Source organism: Cygnus atratus, chromosome 15, assembly GCF_013377495.2.
Source record: "Cygnus atratus isolate AKBS03 ecotype Queensland, Australia chromosome 15, CAtr_DNAZoo_HiC_assembly, whole genome shotgun sequence".
Lineage (NCBI taxonomy): Eukaryota > Metazoa > Chordata > Aves > Anseriformes > Anatidae > Cygnus > Cygnus atratus.
This window is the reverse complement of record NC_066376.1, coordinates 6130907-6151481: the sequence shown is the minus strand read 5'-3', so window position 1 is coordinate 6151481 and position 20575 is coordinate 6130907. Positions and strand designations below refer to the sequence as shown.

Here is a 20575-nt window from a genome sequence, read left to right as displayed (position 1 = left end):
GTGCTGCTGTCACCAGCTCTGCGGGGAGTTTCTCAGCAAGTGCAGCTCCATCTCACACCCTGCTCATACAAAGACGTGCAAGAGTGATGCTGGCAGAATATTTAGCCCTGCTTTGCAGCACTGTGGCCCCGTAATGAACACAGAGAAGATGATTAGCTGTCCTGTCTTTAAAAGGAGACTGTTTTCTAATTGCTTCTTAAAAAAGCATTTAACATGGACTCTATTTGGCATGACTCAGTGCTGCATTTCTAAATTCAGTTTCTCCCATGAAGTTTACTCTGGCTGTTTGGTTGGGTTGCATCCACATGCTATTTTTATTTTTTGATCATCATGCCTGTTTACAGCATAGAGGAACAATATGGGAACAGAAATAAGGCTGGGACAAACCCAAAGGAATGAGACCATTAATGGTATTGCCAGCATCTCTGGGTTGAAGAGCAAGAGGTCCCACAGCTGTGCAGCTCCTCAGTGCAACTCAGTTCACTTCTCCATTCTGGTTACGTATTTCCAACCTCAGTCGTGTTTGATTTACTCATCAACTGCAAATTTAATACCTAACAGTTAAAATGCCAGCATGTTCTTAAAATGCTAGCTTCATATCTGCGGTACACTGTAAGAGAGAATATTTTCTAAAATACAAAGGCCGATTGACTGGGTATCACAACAGCATCACTTTTGTCTTCCTTAAATACAGTAATCAAAGTATTTTGAATAGTAGCCTGCAGCTACTGAATACTTTTCTGTCTCAAAATAGACTTAAGCCTCCTCCCACCTTTGGCCATGAGCTGTTTGGTCACTGAGGTTTTGGTGGTTCTGTCCAGTTTCCTCGGCTATATTCAGTATGCGCAGCCCATCTGGTTGCTGACTCTTTGATCCGAGTGCCAGGTACCAGCTTATCCTGAGAAGCACGGAGTCAAAAGGACAAAACGTTAGCAGGGAAGGTTTGAAAAAGGAAATATTTTTCTATATTTGCATTTACATTTTTAATATAGCGGTGTTGTCTAGAGGCCAGGTTTGGGGAATGGAAACCAGGAGTGAGGTTTCTATTTTCAGCACAGTCACTGATTGCTCTGTGTTGCTGGCAAATCTTTTAATCTCTTTCCCTCCGCTTTTCCCTTCTGTAATAAAGGGATGATCAGACCTCCCCAGCTATGCGTTGTGTGGCAGGATCCTCTGATGAAACATGGCAAGGACAAAGTACTAATAATCATTTTATATGGAAAGGCCAAGGGGTCACAGGTATTTCAGTACAGTCTAGCTATTCAGTGCCCCTTTATGCATGCACCATGCCTTACTGTTAATAGAAGTTATATATTAATACGTAATAGAAAAGTAGGCCCTTTAGGGCACAAAAATAACCATATCCAGAGTATCACTGAATAAATACAATATGAAGATGAACTCACTCCAAATACTGAATAAATTGAATGGCAAAGCTTTATTAAATAGGGAAAACCAAGTCACCCAGCCCTCCTTTCAGCAGGCTTCTAACCACACTCAGCACAAAAATGTGGCTGAAAAGGAGTGTTGGGTATAGGGCCGGGGAGCATGACAAGTGGTCCCATAAATGGCCAAGCATTCCCAGTTGTCCATTCCTTTAGCCCTCTGTCATCTTTCTGAGGAGATGCTAAGGAGCTAGGTGAAGGACTGGGATCCCTAATCGCAATACCACATGGAATCAACCTGTAAATTACACATCAGTCCATGCCCATGTCCCAGAGATCTGCCTGCTTGCCACTTGCCCTTTGGCCTCCAGAACTACCCCAGGGCTCCTTCCATGCCACCATCCTGCACTGCCAGTTACCAAACACTATTTCTGGGCTGCTCTGCAAAGATACTGCTTGACAGTCAAGCTGCTTATTCTTTACAAGGCGTCTTGGACCATTCTGAAATAACATGCATATGCTTTTGGGGCAGAGACCAGCATTTATTTTAAGAGGTGGTTTAGGATCAAAACAGTCACCACTCACTCTTCACATTTACTATTCAGGATTACTGGACCACAAGTGACCTTTCAGATTCTTAAGACTTGGATTACGAGGGGCTTTATATACTAAGCCTAATGACCTGAATTATAGCCTGAGCAACAGGACAATCAGAACAGGACTACAGGCATTTTACATTCTTCTATCCACAAAATGGCTTGGGCAGGATTTTGAATCCATTTCAAGAGAATGTCAAGTTGGTGCCCATTATAATGATCTAGTTGAGTTGCAAGAAAGATAAGATGACCTGGGTAAAGGTCGTGCCTAAGAGAAATGGTAGTGTTTTCTAGATAAGCCAGCTGAGACATCTGTTTTCCTTCCTCTGAGACAACTATTTTATCATTTTCAAATATGAAAAAAAACCAAACAAACTGAAAAGTTACAGCGCATTTTAATCTGTATGGCTGCAGCAGCACAACATGGTACCTTGTCATTTTCAAATCTCTGCAGCAAAATGTTCCACAGGACTGATGATAATCTTCCTGACACTGGCTGAACTGCAAATATCTTTCATCTCTCTAAAAAATACAACGAACCAGGCATCAGCAATTTCTATAGCATCAAGGCATGCATGCTGCAGTTGCCATTTTCAATCATCATTCACACAGTTTAATGTTACAGTGAAGTTTGCTTCCTGTTTAATGTGTTTGAAGCACAAGGTTGTGTTCTCCATTACCTGAGCTCAGCTGCCCACACCAGGACTGCTGCTGGGGTCCGCAGAGCATCCTCTGAAGCATTCCTGCGCAGAGCTCCAAATACCGGTGGCTTGTAGCTGTATAGCAGGTCAAAAGTTTAATTTGACTATTAAAGCAGTTTTACAAGGTATACAAGCTCCACTGCCAGAGCAGTGATGCAAATAAAGGTTGACTGATCCACTCTGCTGAGTGAAACGCCGTTCTGTTAACAGAAAGGGGAGCATCAGCACAGGCGGAGCAGAAAAGTGCACACACAAGCTGTGCTGTTTGCAGAAGGACTGCATTGGTCACATTCCCTTCATTCTTCTCTTGGAGAAGCAACCATCTATACCACTTGTGTTGGGAACAACACAAACCCACACTCACCTGCCATGTTTTCATCTTCCACTGGGACACACACACACAAAAAGCCAACAAAGACTGAGACTGCCTGCTCCACATTAACTGAATAATCCAACAAAAGTCACTATTTTCTTATTAAACAATGTCAAAGATGTACTCCTGATCTCTCTGTGGTTATTTTTTTTTCCTTTCTTTGTCCAAAGACAGCTGAAGTAATATAAAAAGGGATTCAGAAAACAAAGGAGGAATCCCCTGATTTTATTTGAGAGCACCAATGATTATTTTCTAAGTTTGAACCAATCTCTGGAAACAATTGGCAAGTTTGCTGTGGTTTTCCTCACGCAGACTGTGCTCTGCAGTCTGCAGCTTTGGCTGTGCAAAAGAAAATATGATATAATAAAGCACAAAGAGTTATTTCATGCCAAATTGCTGCACAGGTGATCGTTTTTGAAGGAGTTTTATTTCAATATCACAGACTCAGACCCCAAATAGCTATATCATAGAATCACATAATCCTTTAGGTTGGAAAAGACCTCTAAGATCATCAAGTCCAACCGTTAACCTAGCACTACGCCATGTCCCTAGACACCACATCTACACATCTTTTGAATACCTGCAGGGACGGTGACTCAACCACGTCCCTGGGCAGCCTGATCCAATGCCTCGCAACCCGTTCTGTGAAGAAATTTTTCCTAGTATCCACCCTAAAACTCCCCTGGAGCAGCCTGAGGCCATTTCATCTTGCCCTAAAGAGGACGAGAGGAAATCCGGCCTGTTTGGAAAATATCCATCCTGTTTGGAAATAAAAGCTAACTTCTGCATTTTCTAACTTCGACAAACCATTTTCCTCCTCATTTCTTCGCTAATTAAGTCAGTTGAACATTTCCACCCACCAGTTGAAGCAAGCTGTAACCTGCTTAGGAGTTTGTACAGGAAGAAAAGGAGGGCACTTGTGCCATATCCATAATGCAACCATCTGCCCACGGCAGGTTTTCCATCTTTGAGATTAAACAGCATACTGAAACCACTGGAAATAAAAACTACTTAAAAGTTTTTCTTCTTTGTAACAATAAAAATACCCAACAACATGCTGAGGTTATTGTGACGGAGGCGTGTGCCCTGCATGAGCTGTACAAGGAGCCCACCACACCACGGGACAGGGAGGAGGCTCCATGCAGGGTCAGCCTTTTTTGTCATCCAGCAGTTTTAAAAGTGCTTGAATAACCTCTGACATCCTCCAGGACCTCTAACAGTCAGCACAGCCTGGGATGAGGATCAGACAGCATCACCTTCTACAAACAAGGATAATTCAGTTCTTATGGGATAGGATATCTTGAGACCTTTACATCTCAAATGCCTTCTGCACTCCTAACTTAAGTGAGGAGCATCAGAAAGCACTTTGTCACAAACAGATGGGTGGTGGAAGCAACCTGTTCTGGGAGGACAGAGGGTGTGGGTAGACCTGAGGGTCTAGGAGGGAAGCGTGAGGATCATCTGCTAACAACAGGCCTGGGAAGCTTCCCAAAAATGTTGGTAAGGGTTATCACGTAACAGCCGTACTGACCTGGCCTGGGGTGAAATGCGCTTATACCACTGGGGCAAGTTTCAGTTTCATCCACAATACCTTCAGCAGCTTCTTCATTATCTATTTGATGGTGATAAGGAGCAGAACACGAGCGAGGCACTGAGGCCATCCAGAGGCTTACAGGCTGCTTTGGCTATGCACACACTTCGGAGGTATTTATGCTCTAGTAACACCATCAGCACTAAAGGCACTGAAGTCTTTCCTGGGGCTGAGCTGGCACCAGGGCGGTGAACTGGGGGGATGCCGCTGATGAGCAGGCTCAGACACTGGAATTTCTCACTGATTTCATCTGCTCAACACCAGCAGTTTGTGTGCAGGTGCCTGCTTACAATCAGCCGTGGTATTTTCAGTTGTTTTGGCCCTGAGCAGTAACCACAAGTAAGAGTTCAGAGAAGCTACATGTTTATTCTTTCTCTCCTATCAAATTGCCCCATTAAACATGGACAAAAGATTTCCTTATGTAATAGGGATGCTATTTGTTATTTTTAAACTTACAGCAGCCAGGAGTCGTGCCAGGTGGCATCTTGCCTTAACCAGGGAACTTCAGGAGGTTACATTCCTGAGTGTCACTCTTGCCCTCTGGTATGCTCAATGCCCATACTTGGTTTCTTGGCTCGCTGCAGTCCTGTCTATCTGCTGGCATGCATCTGTGACAGCTCATGGAAATACCCATCTTGTTTAACAAGGTAAATCAGGGCGCTGGTCAGTCATTTCCAGGATCCTGTGAGAGCTTCTGCTTCTAATAAAGAGCATAAAGAGCACTAGCTGTAAAATCCATAAAGTCTATTTACACGTATCTATGCTACCAGAGAGAAACCATGGCTGCAGCTCAAGCTTTCAGTATGCCAAAAGAACTTGTAAACCAGTTTGTTTAGTCAAATTAAGCTCACAAAGGAGTAGACGAATACAATGGTTGCAAGTCTCAACAGCCCAAGACTGAAAATGTGTGGCTAGGCCAAGGAAGGCATTGCGCTGGGTGCTGAGACCCTGCGGCCTCATGTCTCTAAGTGCTCCACAGATAAAAGCCATGGGTCGCCTTGCAAATTCCTACACAGCATCGCTGTACCACATTTGGGCAATTTCATGGAGCTTAAGAAGGCCTGGCTGATACAAAGGATGCTGCCAAAGTCTGTTATATCTCTAGAATAGTACAGGGAAACACGCACTTTCAACATCCTTCTTTGGGTCCACAGGAGCTCAACAACAAATGATTATTTTCACAGGGCCACAGCTAGCCCTAACTATTTATAAGCAAATGAGAGTGACAGACCCTGTGTCCCAAGGCTTATGGTTTTATAAATACAATGGGACCATGAAGAAAACAGATGTCAGTTGTAACAGAGAAGCTATGTGATACTTCAATTATCAACAAACCTTCTTAAAAAATCCAAATAACTAAAATGAATAGGAAATGAAAGTCCTCCTCACTGTGCATGGAAGCATGATTGGTAACAATCTTCAACTATGCGCTCACATACTTTGGGGTTTTTTGCTTGTTTCTTTCTAACACAATCCCCTTTCATTCAGTCTCCAGGTTGAAGCCCGAGGAGGTAGAATTAGAATTCTTCTGGTCATTTATATACATGTGGCATTTCTTGACCTTCAAGTATTTGATTTCAAAACCTATTTAAATTTTTGACGTAGGTGTGTTTGTGGGTTTTGTTGGGGAATGCCAAAAATTTTCTGTGTGCAGGAAAAAAAGAAAAATCAGTAAGAGCAACTGTATGACTGCTCTTCTGTTTTTATTCTAAGGTCCCTCCCTCCGTGTCTGTAACATCAGCCAAACCTTCCTAGTAGCACAAGCTTCTTATTCAGCTTTGTTTTGACAAAGAAAGATAAACCACTCTTTTGCTTTGCCCTTCCCCCTTCACTTATTCATTAGTTTTATTTAGTTCGGTAGTTCCCGCTCACTGCAGGAAAAAAAACATAATTTAAAAAACTATTATTTTTGACCATATTAAGTTGTTGACTATGTAAGTTCTTATGAAGAAATTAAAATAGAATGTAATTACAAATCACTGCTAAAAGAAGCTTGTGCTGCAAAGGCAAGGACATTTAATTGTGTCCTTGTATGACTGGAATCACTGTAAACAACTAATATTCCTATTTGCAGAGGCAGAAATAACTAGCTCATTCAGCCATACAGAAAGGAAGACATGAAAGGAAACCAAAGACTAAACGAGAATAAGCCACTGGAAAGTTTTATGTCAACAAAAACTGGGTTTAAATTAAGTAACATCAATTCAGTATTTTGACTGTAAATGAATTAAAATATTAAAACGTGTTTTAAAGGGAATGCTTGTGATGAAAATTCTGCAACTAGCTGCTACACCTAGTGAAATGAATAAGAAAGTTCCTACTAATTCCTTCTCTGCAGGATCAAATCCACACAGCAATGTGACTTCTCTAGCTTTAATACAACTTTGTAGAACTAAATTTTGAAAATAAGAATAGCGGCAGAATTGCTAGGAAAACACTGAATAAATGATTTATCAGTTATATGTAATGGAAAATACAGTACTGGTGCACCATATTACATATGCATGAAGGAGTAAAATTAAAATTACATAGACAATTTCCATTCTTGTGTTTTCTAATTTTCTGAGTGCTGACTTTGCAACTTAAATCTCGTATTATTGCTTTTTCTGACTCTGACTCAGTGGCAAAATTAAAGACAGTGACAAAACAAACAAAAAACACCCCCCCCAGCAAAAAAAGAAAAAAAAACCACGCCAACAAACAAACGAACAACCAAACAAGAGCTATCAAGTCCGAACCAAAGAAGTGCATTTCTAAGCTACCTGCAATGGTAGGAGATGAGACAAGAGTCACATTGCTTTAAAATTAACAAAAACACAGCAGAGCTATTATCCACAGGGACAAAATATGGAAATAAACTACACATTCAACAGCTATGATCTATCCTTTCCAAATAAGAAGAGACAATTCATTTACTCAGTAATTTTATAATGGTGATAACAAATTAAAATTGTGGGCAGACAGTGGAGAGCCAAGAAGATATACAATCCATGGCAAGGATCAACCAAATTAAAGGGAACTTTTTACATTGTCAGATTTTGAGTAATTAGTACTGTCATCAGAGGCACAGTTCCAGCTTTAAGCAATTTTAAGTAATTAATGTTCCTTTATTTTGCCTAGAAGCCCTGACTTCAGCATTCTCTTAAGATAGGAATTCTTCTAGTTGGAGCTACACAATGCAGATTAGCCCAACTAGAAGACAATTAGACTAGGCAGATGAAGATGTAATTTGTCAGACTGTACACTGTTACTTTTAGCCTTGGATTCAATTTTTATTAACACGGCAGACATTTGAACGGAAACCCAGACACCATTCTGTCCTATCTGTATCCATATGATTGGCTAAGCTACAACTAATGTTAAAATTGGAAAATTCTAGTTGATTAAATGACAGAATAAAATGAATGAAGTGACAAATTGTCACTTCCTGCACAGCTTTGACCAGGTTCAGGAATTCAATAGTGATATTATACATTTAATAATTTAAAATATATAATTTAAACTACATCACGAAGGAAATCCTACTAAATTTATTCATTATACAATCCAAATTTCTAGATTCAAATCCCAAGCTGAGTAGGAAGCAGAAGCTGGCCTGGTGGCTCACATATTGAAGAGACAGAATTCGATTGCCACAGATGCTATTGAATTTGCACACCGTGTTGGGTAAGGTCCTCACAATCTCATCTTTTAAATGGGCCTAACAACACACACCTCCCAAAAATGTGTTTGTTTTTGTATTTCATGGGTGTTTGGACGGCTAATTGTTTGCCTACTAGTTTAAGATTTAAGAAAAGGGGAAAAGTAAAAAAGTGAAATACCATTTCAAGTGAAGTGTGCCTTCCTATTTACACTACAACACCAAGTATAAGAATTTATAATTATAATAATTTTATTCTTTTTATAAGAATTTACAGTATTTCCAACTGAGCTTTAAAGCCCATGTCATGTAGAGTAACAACACAAAGCAGAAGTTCCACAAGCCTTTTAACCTGTTTCCAGACACTGCTGGCCTTTGAGCAGTACCACACATGAAGAGTCATGTGGCAGATACATTGCTTTCTCTACCAAACACCACCAGAACAACAGACACCTTATTTGTTAGCTTCTGAATTTCCCGTAACTGTAAGAAGTGAAAGCCAAAGACCATGCCCTTCACCCAGTAACTGGTAGCACTGAAGTGAAAGTTGGAACTGAGATGGAGAAGAGAGCAGAGACCGCACTGCCAAGAGGCTCTAGCTGCTCTATTCCCCATGTTATTGTTCACATGGACTCCAGACTGGCAGGCCCTACATGCTTTTAATAATAATTGATGTAAAAAGAAATAGGACATTCTTAATCTTGATAGCATTTGCATATAGCCAGAACAAAGGTTCAAGGAAGGCAAATCTTGCTAGATCTATGATACTGATAAAAGGTTCACATCTTTTCACCTGGGCCTTACCTTTGCAATCCTTTTTACAAGTCTTTTCCAGAATATGCTTGCAGTGTGCTGTGCTTTTAAGCTAGAAGGTATAAGAAGTGCACAATGAGGACGCACGTTTTTGTGTAATAGAAAAATCGAAAGCGGTGATTCTCAAATATCTAAGACAGAACACACAGTCTTCTCTGACACCTAAAATGCAATCATAAAATCACAAGAAGACGCTTTGAAAACTTCATCCCTTAGAAATTCGTCTTTCTTTCTCATGGAGAGAAAAAAGCATCAGCTTCTGCTTCTACTAACAACAGGTTTTCTCAGCTGCATATTCTCAGGCATAAAACAGAAGATCCAAAGATCTTGTACCAGTTCACTTAATGTCAGTATCACTTCCCTTTATTACAGACCCTTTTCACTGACTTTTGCACTGGAAGCTCAGCTTTATATAGCCTTGGGACTCAGAAAGATCTTTCCAGCTCGTGACCTTATCAGTGGTAGAAAAAGAGAAAGCAAAGGGGACATGGGAAGAAACAAGATCATTTAAATTGACAGCTACAATATTAGGGTGGTCCTGCATGTGAGCTCACTCAACTTTGTGAAAACCTGCATTTCTGTCTTATACTTCTGCCATTTCTCCCCTCATTTGCCCAAGCTCACTCTTCACTGAGAGCATCAACTCATCTGTGATCTTCTCTCATACCTGTCTGCATGTCTTCCTTCCTCCTGCATTGTACCTGTGCCATCCTTTCTTCTAGCCCTTTGGAAATCCCTACTTTGACACTGCATGCATCCTCCAAGGGAGCTAGCTCCACAGCCCACATCCAGCTGTCGTCCTGAAATGCTTTTGAGCCATCAGCAGCTCGACAGAGGCTGGTCACTTCTGCTGCAGTCTGCTCACCGTTGTGTTAACTCCATCGCAATTATTGTGTTAAAGCAGGGCATGCTGATCTCTAGTCTTTTTCGGCTGAAAACATCATCTTTAATAAGTCAGAAAGCATAAGTTATTTGTTACTAGTAATAAATTTCATACTTTAAAGATTTGTAGTAATCCATGACTGTGAGGGCTGTCAAATCCACTCAAACGCTTATTGAAAAATTAGGCCAGCATATCCATAGATTCTCCCCTCCTTCACCCACCCAAATTAAAGCAGTAATTCCCAAAGACAGCTACTCTTCCAAAATACCATACATTTCATACTGTTGTTAATAATAAAGTAAGAACAACGTTTGCAGAAAGATTAAAGAATCGGGTCAAAAACACTGTCTGAACACAAGTGTTACTAAATAAGCCAATCATCCAACTTTTGAGTAATTAATGTCCTTGTTTTTTACTTGAAAGCCTCATTTTCAGCATATTCATAGGAGACAAATGTCCTGTGTCAAAGCAAATGAACACAAATAAACTCTTTTGGATGCCAATTACAAGAGAAAGACAAAAAATGTAACATTGGCAGGCTATACACAAAAAGTTGCAGCATGGCACTTCTCATCTTAGCATAAGTTTATGTACAATCAGATGATTTCACTACATGTGGTCGAAGGATTTGATCTGTCCCCATCTGCACATTATCTAAATATCTAAACAATTGCCATAAAGCATTTGAAACCTTTAAAATATACAAGGAAAACTAACAAAGCTGATGGTATCTCCAGATCACTGCGTTAAGTACTAATAAGCAACTGTGTTATACAACCCGTGTTCAACAGACTGAAAATGATCTTTCCCAAATCCAAATGACATACTTCTAAAGCTGAAAGTGATAGATTACAGCTGGATGAGCAGGCACTGTACTGTATGTTAATTTTAAAAGCTGCCATTGTAAAAGAACCTCCAGGCTTTTTGTTGGTTGCTTTGCTCTTCTTATTAAGAACTGCAAAGCTCCTCTTATTTAACATTAAGTACATGGGGAAGTGGAGAAAAACTAACAAGAAAGAGAGGTTTATTTTTCTAAAGATGTGCAGTAAGATTACTTTTAATCAAAACAGCATGTCTGTGGATCAAATACGGTGTTCTGTTTTGATTTCATCACCTCAAAACATGATAAATAATTGTAGTTGGAAAACACAAGTGCAAAATATGAAAATTTAGCGTAAAGATTCAGTATCAAAATATGTCTTTACAGCTGATTTGTATTATCTGTGTATTACATTCTATCCTTCTCTCCACCAGACAACCATCAAGACACAAAAGCACTCTCAGGACAGCAGTTGCAGAACTTGTCGTATTCGCTCGCTCTTCTCCACCATGCTTGGGTCTTCTGCATCCGACCCATCCAACTCCTTCATAAGAGCTTCAGCTTTCTGCACAGTTGTGTCTCGTGCACTGCCTCGAAGTCCCTGCAGATAATCCAGTAAAATGGTGAAATACTCATCTGGAACCTTTAAAGAAAAGAAAACAAACAAAGAAGGAATTAAAAAATTTTTGCTTTATTTTTTTCTCTCTCAATGTTCATTCACAGTCACATCAAACCATCACCTGAAAGATAATTAGGAGAATTGCACAGGCTTTTGCATTTGCCAATGCCCACTCCTAATGGAAGCACTTCTTGCCAGTGTTGGAATTGCCGGGAGGGATGGACCATGGTGAGAGAGCTGTCATGTGCTCAGATGGGCAAAGCATCTGAGGGGAAATGCTAAGCAGATGTGGAAATGCTGATCAGCAAATGCAAGCACTGCCTGAGAGAGAGCTCCAGCCTGTGAGGGCTGTTGGAAGGAAAAAAATGCACTAGCCAAATCCTAGCTTTGGAAACGTGCATGCAAACCTTACCAAACCCAGGGAGAACTGCATGCACATGTCTGAGGAAAGAATTTTGCTGGAAGTATCCTCATCCCCAGCCAAAATTACTTGTTTACTAAGATGAGATACCACCCACCAGCAAACAACAGATTGTGACTTTGACAGAATGCTTATACAAAGGAATAGAATTTAATTTGAAAAACAAATTGAATTCAGACATATGGAAATAATTTTTAAATCACGCTGACTGAAACTGATAGGCTCTTTTAATATGTCTAACATCAAAAGCAGTTTAGTCATCTACAGTTCCATTACCCCCATTTTACTTCCTTTCTAATTAACTAGCAATAGATTAAATTTTAGCTTATCTGGTACAACATACAACTACATTAAATAATCTTGGCAATAGCCTCGCAAAGACTTTTCAATGATTTATTCAGTATTTCAAACCAATGCATTTTCAAAAGTATTAGGTGAACAGACCTACACTGAAGCATATCTTAACTTTATGTTGTGTATCTGTGGAACAAGTTGCAGCCAATAAGAGAATATTTTAGCTGTGAATCAGATGTTAAAATGACCTAATCCCACAAATATTTTTCTTTATGTTTAACTTTACACATATAACTTTAAAAGGCACGCTCAACATGAGTAAAGTTAAACATACGTAAGTATTTAAAGGATTGGAGACTAATTGTGCAAGGGCTGTTTCAATTCTGCAAAGTATCAACATTTCACAGAAGACGGAGCTTCAACAGATACTTAATTTACAACTTATTTCTCCATCGCCATTTGGCAGCATAACTTTGATCGTTAAAACTTCTATCACGCTCAAAGAAGAGGAAGAAAATATTCCAGCGCTGCCTTAATCAATCAGAGATACTACAGAGTAGTAAATCAAAACTAAAGTCTACATCCAGCCTCATAACTTATACACTATGGAAAACCTTTAAATTCTTCACACAAACACTCCTATGTTAAAGAAACAACTCAGATACAAAAAAATATTAATTTTAGAGTGACTAACACTGAAATTGATGATATACGAAGTGTTGCTATAACATATGAATCCAAAACATTGAAAAATAATGAAAAAAGTCTACATTTTTGAAAGCATTTTTACACACAGTAAAAATGTGCTGCTAACAGACAAAAATGTTCAGATGCAAACGATTTCAGCACGACAGTGCTCCTTTAATGCAGATACTCAGCGTCAGTTTTTTAAAGCTCAGCAACATTTCTAGATTTTAAACCTTAGCCAAATTATCTACATAACTTATGCCTCTTGTTCTCAGGCCTTGTGGTACAGTCATACTTCACTGCGTGGAATTACAGTTATTATTATATCATTTAAGCAAAGTGCTTAAAGGGGGAATTAAAAGCCTACTCTAAACGTCGAAACACTAAGTGTGCCGACAGACGTGTGCCTGCCTGAGGTCCATAAAGCATTTGGCCCTAGGCATAAGCACACAAGTGCTCAAAAAGTCTAGTGTTTTTTGTTTGTTTGTTTGTTTTTCTGTAACACAGTTATTTGTTGTTTTATTTTTTCAGCACGAGATTTCAATACAGGAACATGTAGACAAGATAATATTTTTTCCTCCTAACTTATACAATAGGGTCATAGCAAGGACTGGACAACAGGAACAACAACAAAAAAAAGACAGCAAAAAGTTAGTTGAATCAACATCTTAATTCTTAAAATAGAGTAAAAAAAATATGCAATTTCAGGGACTCTCGGTGAGGTTTTACAAAAAGAAACACAGTCTGTCTCTAAGATCAGCTTTTGGGGAGGCGTGAAATTGGATACTAAGATCTCTCACTATGGCTCTGGCAAGTGGAAGTGATGGCAAGTGGGATTTTTTTATTATTATTATGGTTGTTTTACAACATTTTGCCCTTTTTCTTGCTTCTTTTTCTCAACCAACCTTGCTTCTGCTGTAATTAATATGCATTAGATCCGGCTAACATGGAAACATCTCCAAGTGAAATAATTAGTCAGCTCCTGAATGCTCAGGAACTATAAGACATCATGAAAAGAAGGGAAACACTATGAAAAAACAGCAGGAAAAGAACAGGTATTGCTTTTAAATTACCCTATGTAACTCAAGAGTTTTCAGACTTTTCAGACTTGCAGATGCCCACCTATTCTGCGAGGCAAATATGGATATCTACGCAGTGAGCGTCAGCTTGCTGACACCGAGCTGGCTTTTCTGTTACCTTCTGAGGAAACTTCAGAACCCCCCCAGGGACTTGCAGTCCAGAAGCTGAAGACAATCTGTGTAGTTACTTTCTAAAAGTGCTGTGTCAAATGACAAAGATCAACAGAGGAAGCAGTGTTTATTTTGTACAGGATCCTGAAGAAGTATGCACACCATAGGTATACAGGCTGGGCTTTGAAGCTGTCAGCCAACCAGCAGATGGATGTTAAAGGGACTTAAAAAATAAATTCACATTGTAAATGACTACAAAACCTCAACTTATTTCCTACAGAAAGAAGAGCATCAGTACAGGAAACTTAATTTACCTCTTGGCATGGCTTTTCAGTAGGCATACAAGTGACACCAAGAGATCAAAGATGTGGCTTAGGAAGGAAGGAAACTCATGTCTCCTTTTGTATTTTAGTCATGCTTGGATATCCAACAGATTTTATTCTGTAATGGACAGGAAGCTGGATTTGGGTATAAAAATATATTCAAAAGAAGCTGGTCTGCCCTCCCCAGTCTTGATGAAGAAAAAGGCTTCATCACATGTTTGATTATAAGCACTCGAGCAGTTCTGCTAACTTTACTGAATCTGAATGCAGATGTTAAGCATTATCTAAAGCTCATATTCAATGCATCTCCTATTACTAAACAGTACAAAATATGTGAATATAAATAAATCGTTATGTTTTCATCAGATTAAAAAAAAACACTAGAAAGGAAGCTTTCATTTCAATGTTGAGAAATACGGAGTAAAGCTGTATTTTGATATAGGAAAAAAATTCTACTCTTAGTTAATTATTTCTCAGTATATTTCAAAACAAATCTCAAAGTAAACAGGTAAAAAAGCAAAAACGTCATTCTGCCTATAAAACAATTTCTAGGTAGCTTTAAAGAGCACACATCGATTTCAAAAGTTTGATAAAGACTTTTAAAGGAGACACTTAAGAATAAAAGACAGTGCAAACAACCTAGATACCTACTAACAAATTTGTATTCTGCAACTAATCTTTTTAAAGTATTACACTGTGTGAATATTTTTGCTTTCATGAAATTCTGGTTTTAATTATATGGTTCTCTAAAAGTACTTTTAATCGTAAAGGTAACACCCTATGTCAGGTGGTTGGCTTAAGAGCTGCAGAGTAATCTGGGTCAGGAAGATTGTTATGCTTAAATGTCCAAGTGCACACAAAAAGTCAGCAAAACCTGAGTGAATGTCAACTAAATGAATCAATAAGTAAGCCACTTTGCAAACGGCTAGATGTTTGCTCTATTGCACAACAAAATTAATGATCTGAAATCCTCTGTTCAGTACTACAATGGTCAGATGCTTGTTGGAAATTAAATCTAGGTTGTTTTTTAAGTTATGAAATGAATGGATTTCAGTGATGATGCAAGCCTAGCTTCTGGTTATACTTTATGCTTTTTATAATCAACATAAGGTTTCACTCATATTTTAACGAGAAAGCTATTTTAACATTTTGGCAATATGTCTGTACATCTTCCGTGGAGCCGGAGATAACTGAAGCAATACAAGAACCGTAGCTTACAGCATTGGGTTCCACGTTCAGAAATTCAAATAAAGGACAGAGTTCAAATATATTCCCATTTCAGGGAATAGCTTCAGGTTTATATAAAATGTCAATCCTTTCTGTTTCACATGCATTAAGTGTAAAGGTCTGGGATACACAGAAGAATGATCACCCCCAAAACAGAAACATAAATTACAAGCAATTAAAATGGTTAAGCATTTTAGTTAAAAACATAGTAATTGATTTATTAATTATTTAAAATTATTAGAAAAGTGCATTGTTAATGCTAGTAACTTTTTATTAACAAACAATAACTACAACTAATTTATTAAACCGTATAACATTATAATTCTGAAAACCTACTGTTAATACAAACCTTCTCTTTATCATACATGTGCAAGAGAAGCCAGGTTTGTCTTGTTTTTTGAAACTTCCATTCTTCTGGATTTTTAGACCAGCTGTGGAAAATTAAAAACAAAACAAAAAAAAAGCTTGAATGAACTACTGTGTGATCAAAATATTTATTATTCATAAAGCATTTCTTATAATGCCCCCAAGTAACTTTGCATGCACCGCATGGAGTTTCACAACACTGTGTTAAACAGGTATCAGCAAATGTTTTGCTCAAGAGGCGAAAAAGAGTATGAGGGAAGGCTACATGGCTTTTGTGCAAAAAGCAAGAAGATCCTAGTAGAGATCCTGGCCAAGAATGTTAAGTATTTTCATCAGAAAGCACTGATTCCTTGACATTACGAACCGGGCCCCGCTCCTCCCCTGTGAGCAGGCAGTTACGAGAGGCCGTTGCCCTCATCTGACCCAGGAGAACTGGCAACCCCAAACCCGTACCCTGCCATCCTCGCCAGCTGCTGGCCTACCTGACCACCTGGGGAGGACTTGTGGACAAGGAGCCAAGTTTGGGCTTCAAATATTTAGCATTTCCCAATTAGCTTACATTCATGTGAAATTAAGCGGCCCCTAAAGAACTGGAAGCAGAGTCATGGCAGAAGTCACCGCGTCCCCTGGTCGCAGTGGTTGAAGCACGTTTTGGGACACAGGAAATAGCAGGAGAGCTCGGCACAGCTTCCCTCGTCCCACATGAGCTACGGACTGCTACAGAGCAGAGCAAATTCATTTTTCAGAAGCATATGTTTTAAGGCTTTGATTTGCCGAAAGGTGGGACTTCAACGTTGACGTTTACGGGACAGAAAATGCTTTACCCCTTGCTCTCCCCGGGAATTCTGATTTCAGTATTTAGCTCAAAACAGCAGGCTGCTTCGATACTGTGAAAAGGGAACGTGCAAAACAAATGACTAACATCTGTCAATGTTCTTTTGGCTGTCTAGCAATCAAATTTTAAATATTCAAGATTTTAGCTGGGTTAAAATGGCAATTTTATGTACATCTTAAACATAATTTTAAAGGTAGTATATTTTGTTTTCAATGAACAAAGAGACATGCTTAGTTCTGTAAACAAATGAGCAATCTAGCAAATCACACTATAAAATTAAAACTGCTTTTTAAATGTATAATTTTTAAATTAGCATCTTAACACTTATAAAATTTGTCAATAAACTGACGCATCATTTAAAGATAGAGCAGAAAACAAGAGGAGAAAACCCAGCAAATTTTATACTCATTTGATTTTTCTCTAAAAGGAAGACAAGTCTCCAGAGGGTAGCATGTAAGATGTCTTTAATGTTCCAGCTTGTTTTACACAGCAACAGAGAGCACAGAAATCAATTGAAAAGCCAGCTGGATATGAGAATTAGTATTGTTTAAACACTGTCAAGTCTGATAATGCAAGAGAGTCCTCATATTCGAGGAATGATGCACCAGCAAAAACGTTGCTCAGTCAATCCAATGAAACAGAAAAAAACAAGACTGCAAGTCTGGAAACCTCTGCCCTTCCAGCCCTGCAAATGTTTTATTGACTTAAGAAATTCAGGATAAAGAAAAACTGACAACAACTCATTAGGATTATCACTAGCTAAACTTAATAAAAATCTCTGTAGCCAAAGTACAAAGTAAAAATGACACAAATAACAGTAAATGAAAAATGACAGACAAAACATTAATAACCACAATATATGATATTTTACATGACTAAAATTAAATACAAAATTGAACTGATTTAGAGGTCTCTTTTGGGACACTGTCAATACACAGACAGAAGACCGCCCAAAAGCAGGTTGTCAGAAGCTATAGAATCAAATAAAAAAATACCATCCTCATACCCCCCAACCTGGAATCCAAAATACCTGCAAGCAAAGACCTTTGGCACCCCTTGACTTCACAGCAGGGTACCCAGTAGAAAACAACGTCTGTCAGAATACAGAACTTGCAGTGCAAGGAGCAGACAGAACGAAGGCAAAGGGGCCTTTCTGTGGGTACTTGGTGGGGCAGGTCACTGGCTTATTTGTGCCCGAGCTCTGTTTCCCAAATCAGTAGTTCCTAACAGAGAAGTTGGAACTTGTGCAGGAAGTGAGTTAATTTCTATCAGTCCTTAAAACAAAAGAAAAAAAGACAACGATGGTATTTGATGTTGAAAGAAACCCATTTTTTTAATAAGGTTCATCCTCCTGAGCAATAGCATGGAAGCTATTATAGGGAAACACTGTGTATTTGTACAACATGAAGAAGGCAAGCTTAAAACTCTTTTTAACATGAAATGAGCATGGAAACTGTTTACGTTACAATCCTTGCAAGGTGACAAGAACAAGGTGAATGACAGATCTGCCACTGCATCCTGTGAAAACAGCCCCTCTTCTAATGAAAACCTTTAACATATTTTTCTTTCTTTATACAAAGTATTATACATTTGTGACTTATATGCATTGGTTAGATATACTACCTAACAGCGAATATTTTATCCTCTGCTGATTTTATGTTTCTGTCACTTGTACCTTCACCTGAGTACTAACAGGTACTAACTTGAAAAATGCAGGCTGACTCCACTAACCTCCTATAAAGCTATACCATGATAAAATATCTTTATTACCTAGTTTATAAACAACTGAGACTAACAAATGAGTGCACTATGAGGTTAATTGCCCTTATGAGCCTATTACCAAAACCATATGCTCTTTTCTACATATTAAGGCAAACCATTACACTCTTGCACCCAAGATCCCACTTCCACTCTAGTGGGTTCTCTTGTGGGAACAAACAAAAGTTTCAGCTAGTCTTCTAGAAAGGTTTCTCTCTATATACACCATAATAGTTAATAAGAAAAACAAATGCTTTAAAATAATCAACCACAGAAACTACATTAGTGCCCATCACAGCACCAGAGCATCCCAAACCATTTCTTTTGGTCTGCACCTTGTCCTATGAGAAACAAAAGCTACACAAGTGTGGAAATAAAAGTTGTATTTCCCTTAGTAGACCGTGGATGTGTTCATGTTTTCTGAAAATGTCCTCAAGTTTCTAACTGGAACTCTTTCTTTAGCTGTCTCGATTCCTGTTTCTCCCCCCTCAGGAAAATGGTCCTTCTCCTGACCTGATTTCCTATCAAACTGTAGCCAAAACACTCATGATAATGGATGCACAATCTTCAAGACAAATAATGTGGTAGTTGCTCCCTGCAATCGGACCCTCCACAGTTATAAAAACAAAAGTTTTCCACTGATTCCTGTGACTATGACAGCTTTTTTCCTATTCCTATGACAGCTTTAAAACCTATTGAAAGTATCACTCGGTGCCAAAGAGAATGGGGTATCTCTTTTTATCGGAATGACATAAATAGTGCGTTTTCAGAAATGCCCAACTTTTAAACTACAAACGTTAAAGCTTTGTAATTCAAGAGAGATCTCTTTTTGCTGTTTATATGCAGATAAGCTTCCTTGACATACTGCAGCAGTAGAATAGGATTTTCCCTTGAGTGATTAAATACACAGAGTAAGACCAACTACATTATAGTAAAAATCCCAACTTTTCATAGACCATTACAATGTCTTTCACAGTCTGAATTAATATGGTAGCTTTTAGAAGCATCTATGTCCAGATCTAATATAAACTACGGAACTGGATGAAAAATATACGTTTAAAACATGTATTTTTCCAGTATGCCTAGGGCTAATTTTCAGTATATTGTACAAACACTAATTGCCTTCTTTACACAGTTAATGTTTCAATCTTTCTTATGAGCTCTAGCTCATTGAAAAAACACATTGGTTGACTTCAGTTAAAGAGAACTTTTATGTTTGTGCAAATGCTCTTCCAAAATGGCTTTGAAATTGAAGATACAGAGGACACGAATCAAATGGCCCAAAGAACTTTACATGTGGGTTTCTGTTTTGTTTTTTTTCTTGTTTTTGTTTTTTTTTTTTTTTAGCACAGGAGTCTCATGTAGAAAAGCTGCCCAAGATTCTCACTGGTCTATCACATAAATGAGCTTTAGTCTATACATTAATCTTATACAGATCTGTTCCCAAAACATGGCTGAGCTGTACCTTCCCAGCCGCTCACTGCAGATGTTATCTGCCTTTAAAATGCTTAACCACATCCCTTCTCAGCACTGTGACAGAAAAAGGACATTTTCTGAGTACTGGCAGCATAAGGAGGCAAAGAGAAGACAACCGGTCGCAGGCAGGGCAGAGCACTCTCTGGGATGTCCTAGCAGAGAAAGGGAAGTGAAAGTAGTCAAATTGGTTCCAGAAACACAGTAAGAAAAAACATTATTGTTACAAATTGGATTCAGGAAGACAACAATGCATCTGCTTAGACTACTGGCCAGGACAAAATACTATCAAGCTGTCATGATTGTTAAATAATCTCCTATGTGCAGAAAAGCACTGATGAGAACCGAGAGTTTTACTCATTTAACTGGCAAGATCATTGGGTTGGTGACAAGTCTCAAAAACCAAAAACGAAAGACATGACTGCCAATAACCCTCCAGAAGGCAGGAGAATACTGCTGGGTGGCAAATGCAAGGACACCTACACTCATCTACATCTGCTGCTCCAACTCATGCCACTGAGTGCCCAGCACGCCTTCTGCCCAGGACGTTCCCCCAAGGGAAAGCACTCCGCAAAGGGTG

The 20575-nt window shown here is 38.9% G+C and overlaps 1 protein-coding gene across 1 annotated transcript in view; it reads right to left on the bottom strand.

Annotated features, from left to right (window-relative positions):
• Positions 1–10368: 10368 nt before the first annotated feature.
• Positions 10369–20575, bottom strand: part of C15H7orf50 (chromosome 15 C7orf50 homolog) — a 125620-nt gene continuing 115413 nt past the window's right edge. The window contains exons 4-5 of the mRNA XM_035549217.2: positions 15913–15994; positions 10369–11445 (exon numbers count right to left, since the gene is read on the bottom strand). Coding sequence (XP_035405110.2) covers positions 11263–11445; positions 15913–15994 — 265 coding nt within the window. The 3' untranslated portion in view covers positions 10369–11262. The remainder of the gene's footprint in view (positions 11446–15912; positions 15995–20575) is intronic.